Source organism: Sinohyriopsis cumingii, chromosome 7 (genome assembly GCF_028554795.1).
Source record: "Sinohyriopsis cumingii isolate HCF-2022 chromosome 7, ASM2855479v2, whole genome shotgun sequence".
Classification (NCBI taxonomy): Eukaryota; Metazoa; Mollusca; class Bivalvia; order Unionida; family Unionidae; genus Sinohyriopsis; species Sinohyriopsis cumingii.
In genome coordinates, this window is record NC_142967.1 from 20,499,286 (window position 1) to 20,523,191 (window position 23,906).

Sequence of the window (23,906 nt, forward strand, 5' to 3'; positions counted from 1 at the left end):
GTAATGAAATACGTGCAACTCTAAATTAATATATGTCCTTTCTGAGATATTATCCAAAACCGATGAGACACAATACCCTGGCAAGAACCATGGCGCATTGAACTTTAAAATGTACACGCCACCATTGCAGCATCACTGACAGTCACACAACTGTAATCCTACAAAGAATACTTCTGGCTAATGTTTTCATAATGGTATATCCCTTTTTCATTGATTATTGTGTCATTGGTTCGTAATATCAATATTTTCGTTGTGTTTCTCTGGCTACATGAAATAACATCCTTTTAAACAACCTTAGCTTCGACGACTGCGGAATGAGAATCATCCTACTTAAGTTCATGTTTCCCAGGCAATACATTTGGACTGTCTCCTGTAAACTAAATACACTAAAAGATTTAAATTGTAATGAGAGAAAACATAAACTGATTAATAAAAATATTGAAAATGGACGGAAAGTGGTCGCAGGTATCTGCTGTTAGTACGAGAGAGAGAGAGAGAGAGAGAGAGAGAGAGAGAGAGAGAAAGAGAGAGAGAGAGACGTTGATAGCATATCAACAATTTCCCTTTCGCGTAATGAAATACAAACGAATCTAAAATTAATCGATATCCTTTGACTGAGGTATTACCCTGGCAACAATCTTTCAACTTTTCCCACCACCATAACAGCAGCGCTGAGACAATCACGAACATATGCTACGACTGAATTATTCCGATACATTGTTATTTTCAATTTTCATCAATATATTACATCATTTCTTTCCCAATATCAATATTTCGTTGTGCTTCATTGGGCTACATGAGATTTCATTACATTACATTACACTACATTACATTATATTACATTATATTACATTACATTACATTCTCTCTAACAGTCATGTTCTCATCTAAATGAATATCACCACATGTACGCGCTCGCCTCCATGGCAGAGAGTAGCGTGCATTTTTGCACGGTGTATGTTTCATTTATTAAATAAAAGAAATATAAAATGTTGAATTAAACGTTGCACAGTTTGTTTCTTTCAATGGAATAGAAAGTTTATTGATCAATGTAGAAAAAGGTACAAAACCGCCCGATTCTTAATTTAGTATACTATCAAAGTCGAAATCATTTAGGAAAAGATCAAAACTTAAATTCTTAATTTAGTAAACTATCAAAGTCGAAATTCATGTAGAAAAGGTACAAAACTGCCCGATTCTTAATTTATTACACTATCAAAGTCGAAATGTATGTAGGAAAAGGTAAAAACACAGCCTGATTCTTAATTTAGTGTACTATAAAGGTCAGTGCAAAATTCAACAAAGTGACTCGTTTTTAATAATAGTGACACAATAACTAACATAACACTTCACACATATTCTTTTCTTTTAACACATATTCCTTTCTTTTAACACATATTTCCTACCATCAAGACATATTCCTTTCCATTAAAACAATACACTAGTATCTTTGCTGTAGTTAATTCCTAAATGTCAGAGGACTAAAATATTGTTCAAAAGAATCAATTTTCATTCATGATATTTTACTCGTCATATTGTGTTCTGAAAAATTAAATGTACAATAAAATTAACTTCCACAATTGCAAATACTACAAGATAGTTGTTATAGAGTCTACGAAATTTACACCTTATACATTACTAAGCAGATTTGACCCAAACTTTAGCAATATGAAAGACTTATCATTAGATCCAATGATTTCCATACTAGGCTGGAAACATTTAATTCAATTTTGAACCATGCTTTATGATTCATTTCTTGACTTCTTTATCTTCACCTGATGAAATCCGCGATCTGATTCTGTAGCCGCAATCTGATTATGTATCCGCTATCTGATTCTGTATCCGCTATCTGATTCTTGATCCACTATCTGATTCTTGATCGACGATCTGATTCTGTATCCTCTATCTGATTGTGTATCCGCTATCTGATTATTAATCCACGATCTGATTCTTGATCCACGATCTGATTCTCTATCCGCAATCTGATTATATATCCGCAATCTGATTATATATCCGCTATCTGATTCTTGATACACGATCTGATTCTCTATCCGCTATCTGATTCTTGATCCACGATCTGATTCTGTATCCGAAATCTGATTCTGTATCCGCAAACTCTGTAGCTGATCTCAGTCAGATCAAAACTGGGTTAGCCTGACGCGTCATAATTCTGTATTGTTTATTTAGAAGGTGTTGTTGTCAATTTCACTGACAGAACGCCTTGCATTCTACCGTCTTCAAAAGAAATGTGTGTCGCAATCTAATGAACAGGTTTCTGAATAGACTGACATATATATAGCAAGACCAAGTTAACTCCATCATCGCAGGCCTATCACGTGACTATTCGAATGCAATGGCTGAACCAGCATTAAAGAATGCTCACCGACTGTCTGGCAGGTGCAAAAGACGGCTATTAAAGCGTGCCCTTTCTCCTGTCAACACTAATATATTATAATATATGATACATTGTATTTTTTCATTGCGTACAAATAATTTTCTTTGTCGAAGAAATATAATGAGTTAGACCAAATTAAATGCAAGAAATAATAAACATATGACAAGTAGGTCTTAAAGTGATATTAAATTGCGATGAACCACAGAGGCAGGAAGTAAAAAAATGATATTAAATAGCGAGGAACCAGACAGGTTGAAAGTCATAAAGTGATTTTTTTAAACAGAGGTAGGTAGGAACCCCACAAGCAGAAAGTCATAGAGTGATTTCAAACAGCAAGGAATCTCACAGACAGAAAGTCATAAACTAATTTTAAACAGAGCTAGCAAGGACACTCACAGACAGACAGTCATAAAGTGATTTTAAATAGAGGTAGCAAGGAACCACACGGGCAGAAATTCAAAAAGTGATAATAAATAGCAAAGGACCTCATAAGTAGAATGTCATAAAGTGATATTAAACAGAAGTAGCAAGTAATCTCACCGGCAGAAAGTCATAAAGTGATATTAAATAGCAAGGAACCTCAGAGGCAGAACGTCATAAAGTGATTTTAAACAGAGGTAGCAAGGAACCTCACAGGTAGAAAGTCATAATGAGATATGAAATAGCAAGGAACCCCACATGCAGAACGTCAGAAAGTGATATGAAAAAATAAGGAACCTCACAGGCAGAAAGTCATGAACTGATATTAAATAGCGAGGACTCTCACAGGCAGAAAGTTATAAAGTAATATTAAGTAACAAGGAACCACACAGGCAGAAAGTCACAAAGTGATAATAAACAGAGGTAGCAAGGAAAATAACAGGCAAAAGTCTTAAGTGATATGAAACAGCATGGAACGTCACATTCCGAAAGGCATGCCGTGATATTAAATAGCAAGAAACCTCACAGACTGAAAGTCATAAAGTAATATTAAATAACAAGGAACCACACAGGCAGAAAGCCATAAATTTATATTAAATAGCAAGGAACTACACAGGCAGAAAGTCATAAAGTGATATCAAACAAGAGGCAACAAGTAACCACACAGGTAGAAAGACATAAAGTGATATTCAACAGAGTTAGAAAGGAAACTCACAGGCATAAAGTCATGAAATGATATTAAATTGCAAGGAACTAAACAGACTGAAACTCATAAAGGGATATTAAATAGAAAGGAACCGCACAGATTGAAAGTCATAAAGTTATTTTAAACAAAGCGAACAAGGAACCACACAGGCATAAAGTTACAAAATGATATTAAGTAGCAAGGAACCTCACAGACTGAAAGTCATAAGTGATTTTAAACAGAGGTAGCATGGAAAGTCACAGGCAGAGCTTTATGAATACCTGTAATTGTATCTGTTTCTGTTATTTATACTATCCTCTAAATCATTTTGGTAAAACAGTGTGGACAAAAAATAATTGCCTGCTGTTTGGAAATATAAAATAACCAGTTAGAAATATAAATGCATTTCTAGTATAGGTAAAACGAAGCATTGTTAGTGGGTTTTCTTATTATCATAAAAGTTGCAAGTTGCTTATCGTTCTTCACCATTTCTTGAACACTAAAAGTATTGAAATGATTAGAATTAAAATGCAGCCTACTTACTGTGTCTTAGGTTTTTCCGATTGAAAGTTTAATTTGAGTATGTATGTATGTATGTATGTATGTATGTATGTATCTGTGTATGTACGCATGTAGACGAAAAATATACACCGATCCTGCATATAGCCTACATCCATTCCTACTGACCTGATTTCATGCAGTAATGCTCCTCTGATTCCAGCCGACAACTTCGCGTGTCACTGGAGCCTGGCGGTGGAAATAGACCATTCGGAGTCATACGTAACATCCCTAAAATAGAAACGTTATATTATTCAACAGGGAAGCATGGCTAATCCAGTACTTCTGGAGCGTGAACATTTTGTCGGAATAAAAGGGAGACTATTAGATTAGTTTAATAACAAACTTTTGAGTGGATTTGACAAAGATTCAGGGTATCTAACTTTTCTATTTTAATTGATTTGTATCCATATATTCTCGATTCCAAGTTTGGCTATAATTTAGTACACTCACATCGAAAACAATTTTCTTTGATCGACACCATTCGAAATTTTTGTACATTTAGACAAATATATTAGCTGTACTAGTCCTACAAAAACGACAATGATTTTAATGGAAACAACACAAAAGCAACAAAACAGCATCGGGTAAAGAGAGGGTGGTCTTTTGCACAAACTCTGTACTATACATAATCGAGTACACATGCAAACTATAAAAAAATCTTATATATATATATATATATATATATATATAGAGAGAGAGAGAGAGAGAGAGAGAGAGAGAGAGAGATATCGAGTTGACATTATAAACTATAGTATATCTAATCGTGTACACATTATAACCTTTCAATACAAATTAACTAACAAGTACTATCCTGCATCTTCTGCTAATACCACCACTACTACTATTAATAATGCTGTTACTACCTATTATTATTATTATTATTATTATTATTAGTAGTAGTAGTAGTAGTAGTATTAATTTCATGAAAGTCATCATCCAAAATGTACCAGCCTCTTTTGAAAGCACGAATGGTCTTGCTGTCCTCTTGTGTTTGGCCGTAGAGGAAAGATGCATCGAGGAAAGAAGTTGCTTGGTTCACCTGGTTTCTATAACCTAAAATATTTATTATGCAAAAATACAATTGGCACTTTAGAAACGTATCACGAGTGAAAGCGAGAGAAAATCCATTAGAAAGAGTTGTTTCTCTGTTCCGCATCCATGAAATCAATACGAAATTTTAAAGACTTTTCATTAGGTTAGCACTTAAAATTAAAAAAAAAATGTAGAGTATGTGCTGAAAATGAATCAACGGCAAATTGTGTAGACATATATCTCATCTGGTTCGCTGGTACACAATTCAAATATCTTTGGTATACCCTCATGTGCGAGAATTCACTGGTAACGTGTTATGACAATACATTCAACCGTAATTAGGAAACCATGTTAGGCCTATATGTAAATTAAAAACTAAAATAAAATAAAATAAAATATTAAATGAAGCAAGAACATATCACAGATTTCACTGCTATATGCACGTGTCTCCTGCCTGTGATAATATCAAATGTAAGCATACCCTTCAAATGGCATGACAAATATCTCATCTTCAAAATAATTCACTAAACTGTTGCGTCTACAGTATATTAGTAAAGGCAACGAAACGGTCTACTGTTTTGCAGACATTCTGCAATAGAAATTCAATGCAATGCGTTTAAAAAAAATAAAAAATGTATTTTCAACCTGCACGTTAAATGACAAAATACCGTAGCCATCAGAGAGTGAATAGTCTAGAAGTTCCGTGGTCTTACCGAATCTGCAGAAATCATCTCTCGCAGGTAGATTGCGTACGAAGTTCATACAGTCATTTGGGAAATGCAAATCACCTTTCGGAATATAAATCGGGAAACATTCAGGTCTAGAAAGAATCAAAGAATCATTAACAAAACATAAAGTGTTACGGACATCTGAATCATCTATTAAATTTATAACATACTTTTGTTTTAAACCATTTGAGTTTATGACAATTATATTTTAATTCTTTAATTCATAGGCTGGTCACTACTCTAGTAAAGTACACGAACACTACGTTGTAGGAATCTCATTCATAAACCAAGGCCGATCGCTAATATCAAGTCAACAACCATTTAAGTCAAATACGCCAAACATTAATTTAAATGTAAGTCTCATCAACATCACGTGAAAACAAGAGCGCGTTTGCCCCGTAGGCCTATCATTCAAGCCCTAATTATCGATTGGTTCAATAGTTTCAGAAGATCATGACATGAATGTTTGAGTCATTAAGAAATCATACGATTTAATTGTTGGAAAATATTTTGGTGAATCAGATTCTGTTGATTTGGTGCGTATATAGAGACTATGTAATGAGAATACACGCACCACGTATATATTCTTCAATCCGTGCCAGGTTCTTAAGAGTCGTGGAGAAGACACAGTGGTTTATCTGTAATATGCGTCCGTTGGATTCATCAGAGTGGAGAATCTTTAATTTAAACAGTCAGTACCTTTTGGATTATGTGAATTTATTCAGGAACTTGAATATTTAAATAATTATATTTGATTATGTTTAACTTTCAAGAACTTGGGTGATATTCTACTTTCACAGGATACCTTGAAGTAATACAGTTTGGATTTAGAACTGTAATTCATCAGCGGTGTTAGCACGATAGCTCATAATTACATTATAACCGTTGGACAATTTCCAGATTAGTGTGAAAGTGTTAGTACAATTTAGAATAATGGTCTCGGAATTCCTACAATGTGATTTAATTTTACACTTTGTTTGATTTTATATTTTATATAAATGAATTTATATTTTAGAAAATTAATACTTGTTTAGTTTATCTTGTTTTCGTATTTCTTATTTCTGTTTAGGCCCAGAGAGAGAGAGAGAGAGATTCAATATTGCATCGATCTATGTATAGAAAGAAGCCAATACGGGATCAATCAATAGATAGACATCATTAAAAAAAGACGTCTGCATATGTCAGAAACGTAAGGGCACGGATAAATACTTTTATGACGTACATTAATCTCACAAATCATAACACGACATTTATTGTACATAATCGCCTTTCTTTGATTGTATTTTCAAAATGAAAGTCGGTCATTTGATATCCAATAAAAACCAACATTTATAGCAAGTTTTCTATAAATGCCAACTCATACTTAATTTCGTCTTTTATGTTATGCCACGCTTGAAGATACATCTTTATGGCGATGTATAAAGATATTCAAATGGGGAATGAGTAGTAATCCCAAAATAATTAGTAATCCCAAAATCAGTATCAATCCCAAAATGAGTGGTAATCCCAAAATAAGTAGCAATTTTAAAACGAATAGTCATCCCAAAATGAGTAGCAATCCCCAAAATAAATAGTAATCCCAAAATGAGTAGCAATCGCTAAAATGGTGTCATCTTGATGAATTATTTAAATCAGATATTCGGTCATAAACTTTTAAATCTGAGTATTTGAAGTCATGTTTTATGATTTGATCGTGGTGACAACAATGAAGACAGTTATTCAAAAACTTTACGCTTTGATCGTGGTGAGAAAAATGCAGACAGTAAGTAAAAAACTTTACGCTTTGATCGTGGTGAGAAACATGCAGACATTAAGTTAAAAACTTTACGCTTTGATCTTGAGAAAAATGCAGATAGTAAGTCTAAAATACCAATCTCTGGTTTTATGTTACGATATGTTGTTACAAACATGTTATAATTCTTTCAGAATTAACCACAGCCAAAAGAAAATATGTCTTCAACAATGTTTTAGAAGTGGCAAGGTTGTTTTAGTGAAATGGTGACTGACATCTGTGAATGAAAAATGCAATGAATAATAACGGTTCTTACTCTAGAGTTCGCTGGTATCATGACCATTACCTCTATTGTCAAATGTGAAGTGTTTGATCCATGATCATTACCTCTATTGTCAAATGTGAAGTGTCTGATCCATGATCATTACCTCTATTGTCAAATGTGAAGTGTCTGATCCATGATCATTACCTCTATTGTCAAATGTGAAGTGTTTGATCCATGACCATTACCTTTATTGTCAAACATGAAGTGTCTGATCTATGACCATTACCTCTATTGTCAAACATGAAGTGTCTGATCTATGACCATTACCACTGTTGTCAAATATGAAGTGTCTCATCCTTGACTATTACCACTATTGTCAAATATGAAGTGTCTGATCCATGATCATTACCTCTATTGTCAAACATGAAGTGTCTGATCTATGACCACTACCTCTATTGTCAAATGTGAAGTGCCTGATCTATGACTATTACCTCTATTGTCAAATGTGAAGTGCCTGATCTATGACCATTACCTCTATTGTCAAACATAAAGTGTCTGATCTATGACCATTACCACTATTGTCAAATGTGAAGTGCCTAATCTATGACTATTACCTCTATTGTCAAATGTGAAGTGTTTGATCCATGACCATTACCTCTATTGTCAAACATGAAGTGTCTGATCTATGACCATTACCTCTATTGTCAAACATGAAGTGTCTGATCTATGACCATTACCTCTATTGCCTAATGTGAAGTGCCTGATCTATGACTATTACCTCTATTGTCAAATGTGAAGTGTCTCATCGTTGACTATTACCACTATTGTCAAATATGAAGTGTCTGATCCATGAACATTACCACTATTGTCAAACATGAAGTGTCTGATCCATGACCATTACCTCTATTGTCAAATATGAAGTGTCTGATCTATGACCATTACCTCTATTGTCAAATGTGAAGTGTTTGATCCATGACCATTACCTTTATTGTCAAACATGAAGTGTCTGATCTATGACCATTACCTCTATTGTCAAACATGAAGCGTCTGATCTATGACCATTACCACTGTTGTCAAATATGAAGTGTCTCATCCTTGACTATTACCACTATTGTCAAATATGAAGTGTCTGATCCATGATCATTACCTCTATTGTCAAACATGAAGTGTCTGATCTATGACCACTACCTCTATTGTCAAATGTGAAGTGCCTGATCTATGACTATTACCTCTATTGTCAAATGTGAAGTGCCTGATCTATGACTATTACCTCTATTGTCAAACATAAAGTGTCTGATCTATGACCATTACCACTATTGTCAAATGTGAAGTGCCTGATCTATGACTATTACCTCTATTGCCTAATGTGAAGTGCCTGATCTATGACTATTACCTCTATTGTCAAACATGAAGTGTCTGATCCTTGACAATGACCTTTATTGTCAAATATGAAGTGTCTGATCCATGACAATGACCTTTATTGTCAAATATGAAGTGTCTGATCCATGACCATTACCTCTGTTGTCAAATATAAAGTGTCTGATCCATAATTTACCAAAGTAAAGGCTAAATATGTGCTGCATAAAACTGTGACATACATCCCCCACCCCCAAAAAAACCACTTTAAACTTAGTGAACTTTTTCACAGATTGCGAAATATATGATGCACGTCCAATCGTATACTTGATGACTAATTCGATACTTGTCCAATACTATCTGAATGAATCTATTATAATGTATGGTAAGATCCAGAAGTAAGAACGGGCACCTTTTGGCCAACAGTTTCTCAGAAATATTACAGCACATTATGGAGGAATCACCTGCCCCTGGAAACAATGAAAATAAAATAAAATTCACAGAAATGACGCGTATAATTGCTGTCATAGTAAATCTATAATTTGTTTTCACCTGTAGACACATGTTCTTTTACAGTCATTCTAATTATTTTGATTTTTATATCGTTAAACAAGAAGAAAGTCTTCAAAAGCTGTTTCAATTAAAGCGAAGCATTGTTTTTGACATATTGCAGTGCATTATATATGAAGCCATAAGAATATAATTTTATGAAAGATCTTGTTATTTGTTTATCTATTTATCCATTGATCTTTGATCATAATTATAGAACTACAAGTTACATTGCTAATTATATATATATATATATATATATATATATATATATATATATATATATATATATATATATATATATATATATATATATATAGAGAGAGAGAGAGAGAGAGAGAGAGAGAGAGAGAGAGAGAGAGAGAGAGAGAGAGGGACTATCACTGGATCCTACAAGAGAATAAACATTGTTTACAAGGTAATGCATTTACTTGTAATTAGCGCATACCAAGCAATGTAAACATCGTAGACTCTAATTTGAATATACTCTCTAGTACAGTTTAGAGGCTTTAACTAAAATAAGGTGGTATACCTTTCAATCCGGCGGTATCCACTACATCATGGTCAACCATCTGACCCCACTGCATTACGTATAAACTGAGATCCCTTTCCCTTAGAGGGCAGCACGGATCTTGTCTGTGAACAATATTGCTGACCATCCGGGCACTTGGGAGAGGGTGTCCGTCCACACTTAATTGGCGGGGTATGGATACACCTTTAGAAAGAAATATTACAGTAGTATTGGTGGCGTTGATGGATGTAATTGGTAAACAAAGAAGAAGGGAACTCAGTTCCTATCCAGAAGAGCTGTAAGCCAAAATATGTCTCAAACAGCATGTGGGGCTTACAAACACGAAGAAAAAACATGTATTTGACGGTGTACGAGAAAATCAAGTGATATACTGTATTCTGATGGAATCTTTGGGCTAGTTTGCTAGAGAGAGAAACATACGACGAATAGTTTCAAATCGTAATGTCTTGAAGAATGAAGATTAGTATTCATGGCAATGTACTGGAGATGTTAAAAATTCATCAGAGGAGATTGACTCTCAACTTTGCGTTTGATACTCTTATACAAAGGCAGAATGAGTCTGAAAATAAATAGACTTCCTGAGATATTCAATATGCTCTCTCACCTATGTTATACTTCTGGAACTGCGTTCTAAGTATCCAGTGTTCTAAGCATCAAGCGTGTTGTAAGAGGCTTATACAAAGGCATAAAGCAGACGCTTCCTACCACCTCGATGTTAAATGTAAGGGAAGGATGAAGATGGTAAATACCTAAATGCTCTTGATTTAGAAGAAAAAGATTATCATAAAACCATTGTACATTCCAATGACATGTACAGCTATCGATACATGCACAGTTTGTTGTATAAGATATAGATAGAATCGTGGATAAGAACAAAAGTGGTAAAATACATTAACAGAAAAAATAAAACACATATATTCATATCCATTGCCAGCGTCATAAAATGTCTGACGTAAGCTAACTGTACTTTCCCAGAAAAATCTACGTTAGAAGCCCGATAAGCAATGCATACTATGTTGTGGAGAAAAAAAAACAAATAGAATATAAACACACATTGGGAAAATGATGCAAATTTATAGCCGTAGTTCAAGTAGAGCACCTTCTCATAGAGAATGACCTCAGCACTTATTGCCAGCAAGAATAATCAGAAAATAAAACACCCAAATCGTCCGAAATGTTATGCATTCACCGATTTCAAGCAGAGCAAAAGGTAGGTGAGGGCACATGGAAATAGCTTCATTTGGTAGAACAACATTCAGAAATTTTAAAAATCAAAGACAAAAGAGTCCAGACAACCTTAATTCATCAAAAAGAAAGCAATAAAAACAACTCATGTCTCCACTGAACAGAATTAGTATGTTATAGTTAATAACCGGATCAGTGAGCGTGGATGAGATAGTTAATTACCGAATCACTGAGTGTGGATGACATAGTTAATTACGGAATCAGTGAGCGTGGATGAGATATTTAATTACCAGATCAGTGAGTGTGGATGAGATAGTTAATTACCGAATCAGTGTGGATGAGATAGTTAATTACCGAATCAGTGAGTGTGGATGAGATAGTTAATTACCGAATCAGTGAGTGTGGATGAGATAGTTAATTACCGGATCAGTGAGTGTGGATGAGATAGTTAATTACCGAATCAGTGAGTGTGGATGAGATAGTTAATTACCGAATCAGTGAGTGTGGATGAGAAAGTTAATTACCAGATCAGTGAGTGTGGATGAGATAGTTAATTACCGAACCAGTGAGTGTGGATGAGAAAGTTAACTACCGAATCAGTGAGTGCATAAGCTAGCTCAGTATAAGTAAAACAACTGAACAAGATAGTCTACCAGCCATCTTAAGAAATATACGCTTTAGTAGGTAAAAGGTTGCATGATGATGGCTGAAAACTGAACAGACAAAATCATTGGTTGTCCAACATTCATACCCTACAGCACAAGCGATCAGAGATTTGATGGATCATAAACAGAAAGCCTGACACACATCCCAGTTGTTACATGATAAGACGCCAGACATTTTGCTGCTCATAAATAGAGAACCTGACATGCATCCCAGTTGTTACAACATGAGGCCAGACATTTTGTTGCTCATAAATAGAGAACCTGACATGCATTCCAGTTGTTACAGCATAAGAGGCCATACATTTTGTGGCTCATAAATAGAGATCTTGACATGCATCCCAGTTGTTACATCATAAGAGACCATACATTTTGTGGCTCATAAATAGAAAACTTGACATGCATCCCAGTTTTTACATCATAAGAGACCATAAATTTTGTGGCTCATAAATAGAGAACTTGACATGCATCCCAGTTGTTGCAGCATAAGAGGCCATACATTTTGTGGCTCGTAAATAAAGAACCTGACATGCATCCCAGTTGTTACATCATAAAAGACCAGACATTTTTGTGGCACATAAATAAAGAACCTGACATGCATCCCAGTTGTTACAGCATAAGAGACCATACATTTTGTGGCACATAAATAAAGAACCTGACATGTATCCCAGTTGTTACAGCATAAGAGACCATACATTTTGTGGCACATAAATAAAGAACCTGACATGTATCCCAGTTGTTACAGCATAAGAGACCATACAGTTTGTAGCACATAAATAAAGAACCTGACATGCATCCCAGTTGTTACAGCATAAGAGACCATACATTTTGTGGCTCGTAAATAGAGAACCTGGCATGCATCCCAGTTGTTACATCATAAAAGACCAGACATTTTGTGGCTCGTAAATAGAGAACCTGACATGCATCCCAGTTGTTACAGCATAAGAGACCATACATTTTGTGGCTCGTAAAATAGAGGACCTGACATGCATCCCAGTTGTTACAGCATAAGAGACCATACATTTTGTGGCTCGTAAAATAGAGGACCTGACATGCATCCCAGTTGTTACAGCATAAGAGACCATACATTTTGTGGCTCGTAAAATAGAGGACCTGACATGCATCCCAGTTGTTACAGCATAAGAGGCCATACATTTTGTGGCTCGTAAAATAGAGAGTCTGACATGCATCCAAGTTGTTACGGTAGAATGGGACCTTCACGTCCCACGACAACAACAAAAAGAGAAAGTAACAAGTGTGGTGACCTATCCAAGAAATTTATATCTTTTTGAATCTGCTAATTTAAATGAAACTATTTGGAGTGGTGCCAAATAAACCATATAACGGCCTGAAGAAACTACAGGCACCACTAAGACCACAGAAACCGGTCTGACCTCAGAATCAAAGAACAACCAAAATACTATAATAATAATAATAATAATAATAACAATAATAATATGTGCTATTATTTTTAATGTTTTCATTTTATTTGCCCCTAGATTATTATTATTATTATTATTATTATTATTATTATTATCAGCAGCAGCAACAACAGCAACAACAAATGCAGCAGCACGATGCAAAAGAATAATATAAAGGTACTACCATCCAGGTAGTCTGGAGGTAGAAATCTCCTCTCCGCTCTGTCCGCCATCCCCCAAAGTGGAAATTTTAGATTGTTGCATTCCCCAGTCAACCTTCTATATCGTTCTCCGGGAAAACATTTGACGGTCCTATATGTACATCTTAGTCTTATCAACTTGAGCCAGATATCAACAATTCTCGGACAGGACGCAAGTTCTTCGATGGATGCGTCGAAACTTAAATGCAGAGAAGAGTGTCATGTAAGAACATTGACAAAATACTGACAAAATCATGTAAGAACACTGAGAAAATAATTATTGAAGTTTCAGCTGGTTTGAATAGTTCTTTTTCTTTGTAGAACATATTGAATATATGTTACTGTATTATTGTTTATAATACCCGAGGATTGCAACTACTACGATGATACCGGAGCTAAACATAATATACACGAGTAAAACATGTGCTAGTGAAATTGTTCACACACATGATTGTTATTTGTACACTTTTTGTGATGATGTTCTCAAAGTATCGACAAAGAGACCGAATTATTTATGTCGGTGTTCTCAATGTATCGACAAAAATGCGGATTTATCAATGTCTCGACGGAGAGACGAAGTTATTTCTGTCGGTGACATCAATGTATCATCAAAGAGACGGAGTTAATAACCGATGACACTACCAAATACCCTATATTCCAAACCTACATCGTAAAGTATTCTTTCAGCCCTTTGCAAGACGTTAACAAAATGTTATATAATTAAATATTATGTGTTTCACAAAATGCCAAAATGTTGGGGTACATCTGGGATTGGAAATTCATATCAGGCTAAACTTGCTATCGAATATATCGGTATTCTGATCCCCAGTAATATCAGTAAGGATCTTGTGTATTTACAAATGTCTTGCCCTCTCCCCCGCACTACGCTGCCCCGCCACGCTACTCCATCCCCACCCAATCCTCTCATTATCTTTTCACCTGAAATTTCAGATTTGCGTTCACTCAGATACAAAATGCCAACTGTATTGCCTCTCGATCGTGTCTTTTTTATATTTTATAGTACTTTGATCCATGATCTCTTGTAGTGGTTTCTGGGTTAGGGATGAAATTTGAACTTTTAATGTCAAGACGAAAGTTTAGTTACATTAACCATCTAACCTATGATCTTTCCTCAGTATGAATGGACCAACGCTCTAGTCAATTTTGTCGCTGCTAAACGAGTAACTTTTTCTGACATTACGATAGTTCGTGCTTTGAAAACACAGCAGGTTGCAGTGTAAATACACATACCTCCTGGTCAATTCTGTAGTTGAAAAATCAATGATGATTCCTGTATCCACATCTGAAGTTGCACCATGTTTCAGTTTCTTGAAAGCTGCGTAATGTTGATGGTAGGTCCATTGGGAAGACCTTGCTGGGGCTTCATCAATTCCTATTGATTCAAAAGAAATACAATATATTAAAAGTCAAATAAACTAATCGAATTCGCAAATTAAGTTTCAACGTCGACTGATTATTAGACGATGACGTCAGAACACATCTATTATAAGGAGAATATAGCCCAAATATAACTAAAAGCCACCTTTTAAAACTGGGATATTACCTTTTCTTACAACTGGATTTAAGCATATAGCGCCGATATTCTGAACGGAAGGGTAAGTAAAACAGTGTGTATTTAAGAGTTTTGTCGCAACTTGGATATAGAAAGATCCTAACATTTAAGAATATCTCATTATAATGCAAAGTTTTCAATTTCTCAGAGAAAAGCGATGATTCCAGCAAGCTGATATTTCACTGCAGATTACGCTGTGCAAGTGCTATACATTTCACTCGGGGCATTGCGTGACATTGCTATACATTTAAATGTGAGACATCGTGGGCAAGTGCTATACATTTCATTATGGGACGTTGTATACTATTGCTAAACATTTCACTCTGGGACATTGTGCGATATTGCTATACATTTCGCTGCGGGATACAGTGTGCAATTGTTATACATTTTCACCGTGGGACATTGTGTGCTATTGCTATACATTTGAATACTGGACACTGCCTGCAAGTGCTATACATTTCACTATGGGACATTGCGTGATACTGCTATACATTTAACTCTGAGACATCGTGGGCAAGTGCTATACATTTCATTCTGGGACATTGTGTACTATTGCTATACATTTTACTCTGGGACATTGTGCGATATTGCTATACATTTCACTGCGGGATACAGTGTGCCATTGCTATACATTTTCACTGTGGGACATTGTGTGATATTGCATTGCATTTTAATACGGGACACTGTGTGCAAGTGCTATACATTTCACTCTGGGACATTGTGTGCTATTACTATACATTACACTCCTGGACATGGTTTGATATTAGTATACATTTAACTCTAGGACACTGTGTTTTATTGAAATACATTTCACTGTGGGACATTGTGTACTATTCCTATACAATTCACTCCAGGACATAGTGTACTATTGCTATACATTTCACTCCAGGACACAGTGTACTATTGCTATACATTTCACTCTAGGACACTGCGTGCAAATGCTATACGCTTCACTCTGGGACATTGCTTGCTATTGCTATACATTTCACTCTAGAACATAGTGTGCAAGTGCCATACATTTCACATTGGGACATTGTGTGTAGGTGTTAAAGATTTTGCTTTACAAATCTTCCACCTAACAATGGCTTGGCGCTTTACATTTTGCACAAGCAACGGTGGTCAAGGAGGAATTATGTAATTTTTTCGTGACGAAAATGGTATTGCGCCTTGTATATATCTCTAACAGGTTTGGTGTAGTTTCACATGGTTTTGTCTTTCCAGTTTAGTTATTCTAACAGGTTTGTTACAGTTTCATATTGTGTTATCTTTTCATTTTAGTTGTTCTAACAGGCTTGGTGTAGTTTCACAAGGTTTTGTGTTTCCATTTTAGTTATTCTTACAGGTTTGATGTAGTTTCACGTGGTTTTGTGTTTCCATTTTAGTTATTCTTACAGGTTTGAGGTAGTTTCACGTGGTTTTGTGTTTCCATTTTAGTTATTCTTACAGGTTTGATGTAGTTTCACGTGGTTTTGTGTTTCCATTGTAGTTATTCTTACAGGTTTGATGTAGTTTCACGTGGTTTTGTCTTTCCATTGTAGTTATTCTTACAGGCTTGGTGTAGTTTCACAAGGTTTTGTGTTTCCATTTTAGTTATTCTTACAGGTTTGATGTAGTTTCACGTGGTTTTGTGTTTCCATTGTAGTTATTCTTACAGGTTTGATGTAGTTTCACGTGGTTTTGTCTTTCCATTGTAGTTATTCTTACAGGTTTGATGTAGTTTCACGTGGTTTTGTCTTTCCATTGTAGTTATTCTTACAGGTGGGGTGTGCTTTCACGTGGTTTTGTCTTTCCATTGTAGTTATTCTTACAGGTTCGGTGTAGTTTCACATGGTTTTGTGTTTCCGTTTAGTTATTCTAACAGGTTTGGTGTAGTTTTACAGTGTGTTGTCTTTCTATTTTAGCTGTTCTTACAGTTTAGGTGTAGTTTCACATGGTAATTTTAGTTATTATAACAGGTTTGTTGTAGTTTGATATTGATTTGCATTTTCATTTTAGTTATTCTAACAGGTTTGGTGTATTTTCACATTGCTTTGCACTTCCATTTTAGTTATTCTAACAGGTTTGGTGTAGTTTTGCATTTTTTTTTTTTGTCTTTCCTTTTTAGTTATTCTAACGGGTTTGGTGTAGTTTTAAATTGTCTTGCCTTTCCATGTTAGTGATTCTAACAGGTTTGGTGTAGCTTCACATTGTTTTGTTTTTCCTTTTTAGTTATTCTAACAGATTTAGTGTAGTTGTACATGGTTTTGCGTTTCCAATTTAGTTATTCTAACAGGCTTGGTGTAGTTTTACATGGTTTTCTGTCCATTTAATTATTTGAACATGTTTGGTGTAGTTTTACATGGTTTTCTGTCCATTTAATTATTTGAACATGTTTGGTGTAGTTTCACATTGTCTTGCCTTTCCATGTTAGTTATTCTAACAGATTTTGATGTAGTTTCTCTCATATGTCTATATCATCGTTCTGTCATGAGCAGCTTCGCAGTTCTAGTGCATCACCCTTGCAATATTTAGTACACATATACTGATATAACAAATTCATTCTCGATTTCCACTCTCCTCTCTTAGCTGGACACCTGTAAAACAAATATATGCCTTCCGTCTGTTTCTAAACGTTTTATACAACCATTTTCGCTTTGAACACATGAAGGCAAATCTATATATGTGTTTATATAAAGTAATTGCATGCCTACGTTTAAAACAACTGTAGGCTATCACCTATTTTTCAGACATCAGTAAAATATTTAGTGACATATTCCAAGCTTCAATGATAAAAATTATATGTTATACATAACTAACAGTTCTAGCGACTTGTCTAATCTTCAGACATTTATTTGCCCTGAACATTCTAGCAAACGACATTATTTCAAAAGTAACATCTCGTGTACGTGATAGATGTTTTGCAGAATGCTAGGATCCAAAGACCTGGGGATATTTGTTTTAAAAACAATACGTTTGTTTACGAAAAGTTCACTTGATTTGAATTTGCAATAACATGATTTCAGGTTTATAAAGATTGTTCATATCAGGGTGTAAACAACGTTATGCAAACTTCGTTCCGTAGATTTTAGTGTTATATAAAATAAGAATGTACCATAAATACTCTCACAAAAGGAGTCGAGATTTAAGATTCTAAAATTTGAATTAGTCCATAACGACAAAAACTGCGGATGTACAAAACCATCTCTGCTAAAAAATGGCTGCATGAAACAAAAGTTGTCTCCTGCCAAGAACACAAAACAGGCGAAAACACCTTGAACCAATGTTAATAGTAAATAGACTTGAATGTTAGTTGGATTGAGTTCTAGCAGTGTTGGAAGATCATAGTGAAGCAAGAGTAACCGCAAGTAACTTAACAATGGCTCGCTTACGTAGCTCAACGTCGCTTCAAAACTGGGCTAACAGTGACGTACACTTCCCTAAAACATGGACGGTCTACACTTTCTCAGCTCTGCATTAAGTACCGGTTTCTGTCCTTACACTTCCAAGATATGGGGGCATATATTCGATACAAGTACTGAATCTATTCATTTAAAAATACCAGTCTTGTATATATTTGTTAATTTAAGAAACGCAATTAACTTTGCCATAAGTGTTACTGAAATAAACTGTTGGAGTCTGTCAGCAAACAAATCGTGCTTTGATGTGACTAAATGCATTTTGCTCCATCCCTCCTCTCCATTTCTATTCTGTCTTTACTCATGTTACTCACTGCCGTTTCTCATGTTTACTCACTGCATTTACTCATGTTACTCACTGCCTTTACTCGCGTTACTCACTGCCGTTACTCATGTTTACTCACTGCCTTTACTCATGTTACTCACTGCCTTTTTCATTACATTTAAGGTTTGTTTCATTCTTTACCCCTACATGTGCGAGTTTATCCATATAAATCTGATACGGTCGCTTGTCATTATTTACATAAGTATGGATGTCTAAAGGAATAACATGGAAATAAAATGTGATACGGTCTCTAGCCATTATTTACATAAGTATCGATATCTAAAGGAATAACAGAACAGAACAGAATTGTACTGATATGACGTGTACGAAAAAGCATGGTTATGTATATCTATATTGTATTTTAATTTTCATGATTTTCGATTGCATTTCAGTTGTACCAATCTCATGTACTTCCGATTATTAACTGCTGTTTTCAACGAGAAGGACAACGAACTAGGATTTGAAAATTCTGTAAAACTTTATACTCTGAAGCTTTTAATGAAGGAAAAAAGATCTCAGAAATCATAACGTAATCAATTGTACTTTTATATTTGTTGTGACTCATGTGTAAATACCCTTCTCTGCATCGTCACCTAATCTTCCATTTACATTGCGTACACCAATGTTCATTTATAAGTCTAGCAGGTGATTCCTAAACCTGTTACTGTTTTTGTCAGGATTAGCACGTGGAATTGGAAGGTCAGCAGTATTTACCCCCACCCTCATGCGTAATGAAGACATATACATCTTCTATTTAATCTGCCTTTAGACCGGCCCAACTATTTTGATCCCCTGATACTATAACGGTTCCAGTATGTGTGTAATGATTGACTTCCATCTGTAGTTTATCAAATAAATATAAATAAATTAAATACGCTCCCAGTATGCGTACAATGATTGACTTCCATTCCAAATTAAAGAAGATACGGTCCCATTATGCGTTCAGTGATTGACTTCCATCTGTAGTTTACAAAATAAATCGAAATTAAGAAGATACGGTAACAATATGTGTGCAATGCTTGACTTCCAGCTGTAGTTTACCAAATAAATCGAAATAATGCAGATTATGTATTGGTGATTGTTCAAGTGGAAATTAAGCAAAGAAATATCAACATCTTTTTCAAAAACAAAATATCCATTTTCTAATCTTAACCAGAAAATGCAATAAAAATGGCTTTATACAACTTGTACACCTTTTAGTTGACTTCGCTTTAATATAATATAATACCATCACTGACACGTTTTGCTTTTTTGCAACGAATTTCGGGGGAGGCGGAATGATAAATTTGTTAGCAGTTTAGCAAGTATTTCAGGAAAAAGTTTGAAACAAATGCATTAAACTAATTTGTTTCTTTTTTTCCGTGAGCCCTTACACATTCCGTATCAGTGTCTTAACCTATCCGGTTTTTTTTCTCTCTTCGCTCGCCTAATCAGAACGCATCTCTAGAATAGCAGGTTCATTCTGATCATACTCTTTAGCGTAGTAATGGTTCCTCTCGTGTAAGTTGCGCCCTCTGTTTTGGGTGTGGTTGTGTTAGTTTTCTTTCCGTTATTTACCTAATTATTAACTTTTAAATAGACGACACCTTACTAAAATATGATACGGTCACTGGCTACAATTGACTTCATTAGGGACTTCAAAAGGAATAGCATCCAACTAAAATGATTTCACTAGGTGACGAACACCGTACACAATGCGACAAAATTACTTTTAAATTCATTAAGTCCCGTTTATTACCTTTAATCAGCACGTGCGTAATCCTCGATGTCACAAAATGATAACTTGAAGATGATAAAACGCTTGATTATATTAGTACAGTAAGGTCAATACATTTCTAATTTGATATTCGGAGTTCAAAAAGCTGTACGATAATAATTTAGAATCAAACATTGACATACATTTGCCACCGATACAATTATCCTTACTCACAAATTATAGTAAGGTAAAATATTTAATTTCATTTTATTTAAAATTTTTGGTTCTGAATTTTACTTCTCTTACTCACCAGTGTTGAAGAGGTATTCACTCAAAGTCTGGGTACTTCTATGCGTCACCTCTGCATTTTGTAGGGCTGTTGAAATTATTTTATATAGCTGTTCGTCAGTATATTCCTTCCATTTTTTACAGGAACATGCTATTTGTACCTTATCCAGAGACAGGAGAATAAGCAGTACCGAAATTGACCAGAGTCCCATGGTATGCAACGTAGACCGTCTCACTGGAACGTCTGTCTACTTATTGGCAACTACTGGAAATACAATATCGGCTCAATTTGTATCAATCATCAGGATCAAGTGAAAATTGCACGACGATTGGCCAAAGCGTTAGCTAGATGAATGTTTTTAGGTACCGTAGGAGGTGATTGGCAGGGTTACACGTGACAAAATTTTGATACATGTATAACAGTTCGAAAATGCGATGCAAGCAGATGGATATGTGAAATGCAAAGTGATCAGTTTTCTATGATAATTCTTCAGTAGAAGCTTAGTAATTTGTTACGTGATGATAATTTCTATCACATTTTATTCAGTAGTTTTGGTAATAGAATTGATACACACAAGATACACACACATGCACAACACATACACAAATAGAGTTGATAATTACAGTTACTTTACTATATGTGCTAATTATACATTTTCTTCATAAGTACGATTTTCAAGCACTTATTTCATTCACATCGGTTCAACAGGATGGAGAAACTATGAAATGTCTGAACGACAACGCATGCGTCAGAAGCACGTCATTTATTGATTTTCGTTTTGTCATCGCATTCAAGATTTCCCACTTTTAGTTTTCAAAATTGGGTTTTGCATTTTAATTATCTCAGCAATTAGTCCTGAGTTTTCAAAATATATCGCAGGGGATTTAATAAGTCACATTGGTGAAGCAACTTTTAACATTGTCTGTCGCAATAGATCACTTTTTCATTATTGGCTGTTCCAAAAGACCACTTTTTCAGTATTGGCTGTCACAAAAGACTGCTTTTTTCAGTATTGGTTGTCTCAAAAGACTGCTTTTTCAGCATTGGCTGTCTCAAAAGACTATAGATTTTCATCCTTAATTGTTCCTAAGAGCACTCAGTGAAGCAGGCACCGACTGACCCAAGCATTGAGAGCTATATATTTCTTATGTGGCGTTGTCCCTTCAGAAAAATGTAACATTAACAGAAATGGAGGGAACTATGCAATTACGTGTTCATTGAACAGAGGAAAACATTGTTCCGACCTACTTACAGACTAAGAACAAAGACGGAATTAAAGGGCGACGACACATCTATCGATCCAGGGAGAGATTGATTCATAGATATAGCGAGGAGTTCAATCAGTCATACAAATACATGAAGGATGAGAAAAATCAACCTTAGCGGCTACTTGAGAAAACAAACTATACAATATTAAACACAGAATACAATTGTTAAGAAGATTATGTGAACGTTGCACGTCCAGAACAGAGGTAAGCAAGAACATTTCTAGAGTTTAGGCGAATATGAGGATGTAAGATAAGCTAGAACACAGGGGTGCAAAGGCTGACATCATATCATTAAGCTGACATTTTAAATGAGTAACATTGACACAGAACACATGGGATATGATGCTGGTACTCTGTCAAATGTTTAATGTGTACTTTCCCACAGGAGAGTTGAGATAAGGACTATACATGATCAACGTCAGAATAAACAAAGTGCAAACAACGTGGACAGGAACTTACCATAATACAAACTGCCATCAAAGAATAGCTTCTGAAATATATTTATTGATGCTCCTTCAGATAGTCTACATTTCAAACAAGTTTCATATGAAGTAGAAACTTTGTATGTAACAATACGTCCCACTCAAAATTTTTGATTGAATTTCGACCATGAATTATAAATGATTCATAAACTTATTTAAGTCAAATTTGTCAACTACTCTAACATGACCCTGACGAAACCAATCAATTAACTCTAAGAAATAAAAATTTAAAAAAAATTGTTTACTTCTTAAATCACGTAGTCCCATCATGACCTCGACAACAACCAATCATTTTAAAATAAAAATAGAACTTATTTACGTGGCTTTTACTAATTTTGAATCAAGGTTAAGATCTCGGTCACATCTGGTGTTTACTAAAGCAAACAATCATGGGCAAACTATGTTCTGAAAAAAGTATCATCTCCAATGAAGAAATTTGCATTCCAACAGCATGTAATGAAAAATATTTTTTTTAAAAAACTGAAAAACAATAAAATTGAAATAAAATATATATTAAGTCAGATATAATAAAATCAATTATACATAACACTTCCCCCATAAAGAAACGAAAGATTTTATATGATAAAGACTTCCTTTTACCAGAGACTAATTATATATAAGGTTAAAAGGAACTCATGAATTACACATAGTGTGCATGAAATAATACATTGTTATACACGGGAAAGTGCGTCTGCTATTAACTTATATTTTGCCTTGATGTGCGTGATGTCAAGATTATATTCCTGTACCAAAAATCTCTACCCTAGTAGTCTTTGAATTTTATTTTTCATTTTGCCGATAAAAGTAAGGGGCTTGAGGTCACTAAACACAATAATCGAAGAAGGAGCTGAACTAAGGTAAACTTCAAAACGTTTTAATGCCAATAGCAAAGCCAAACATTCCTTCTCAATTGTTGAATAATTTCTTTGATGCTTATTTAATTTCTTACAAAAATATCACACTCGATGATCAATACCATTTTTCATCTTCTTGAATCAAAATTGGTCCAACCCCAACATCACTTGCATTAACAACAATTTAAAAGATCGGCTGAAATTTGAAGCTGTAAGAACTGGAGCGCTTTTAAGGTTGGCTTTCAACTTGTCAAAAGCCTCCTGATATTTTTCAGTCCAAATGAACTTGTTTTTCTTACTC

At 34.8% G+C, this 23,906-nt stretch overlaps 1 protein-coding gene across 1 annotated transcript in view; it reads right to left on the reverse strand.

The window, feature by feature from the left end:
• Nucleotides 1-21,220, reverse strand: part of LOC149794836 (salivary peroxidase/catechol oxidase-like) — a 29,349-nt gene extending 8,129 nt beyond the window's left edge. Inside the window, exons 1-8 of the mRNA XM_089963980.1 lie at nt 21,023-21,220; nt 14,975-15,116; nt 13,708-13,922; nt 10,256-10,438; nt 9,587-9,644; nt 5,807-5,913; nt 5,013-5,114; nt 4,188-4,289 (exon numbers count right to left, since the gene is read on the reverse strand). Of these exons, the coding sequence (XP_089820106.1) occupies nt 4,188-4,289; nt 5,013-5,114; nt 5,807-5,913; nt 9,587-9,644; nt 10,256-10,438; nt 13,708-13,922; nt 14,975-15,116; nt 21,023-21,212 (1,099 nt within the window). The 5' untranslated portion in view covers nt 21,213-21,220. The remainder of the gene's footprint in view (nt 1-4,187; nt 4,290-5,012; nt 5,115-5,806; nt 5,914-9,586; nt 9,645-10,255; nt 10,439-13,707; nt 13,923-14,974; nt 15,117-21,022) is intronic.
• Between the last annotated feature and the right edge of the window lie 2,686 nt (nt 21,221-23,906).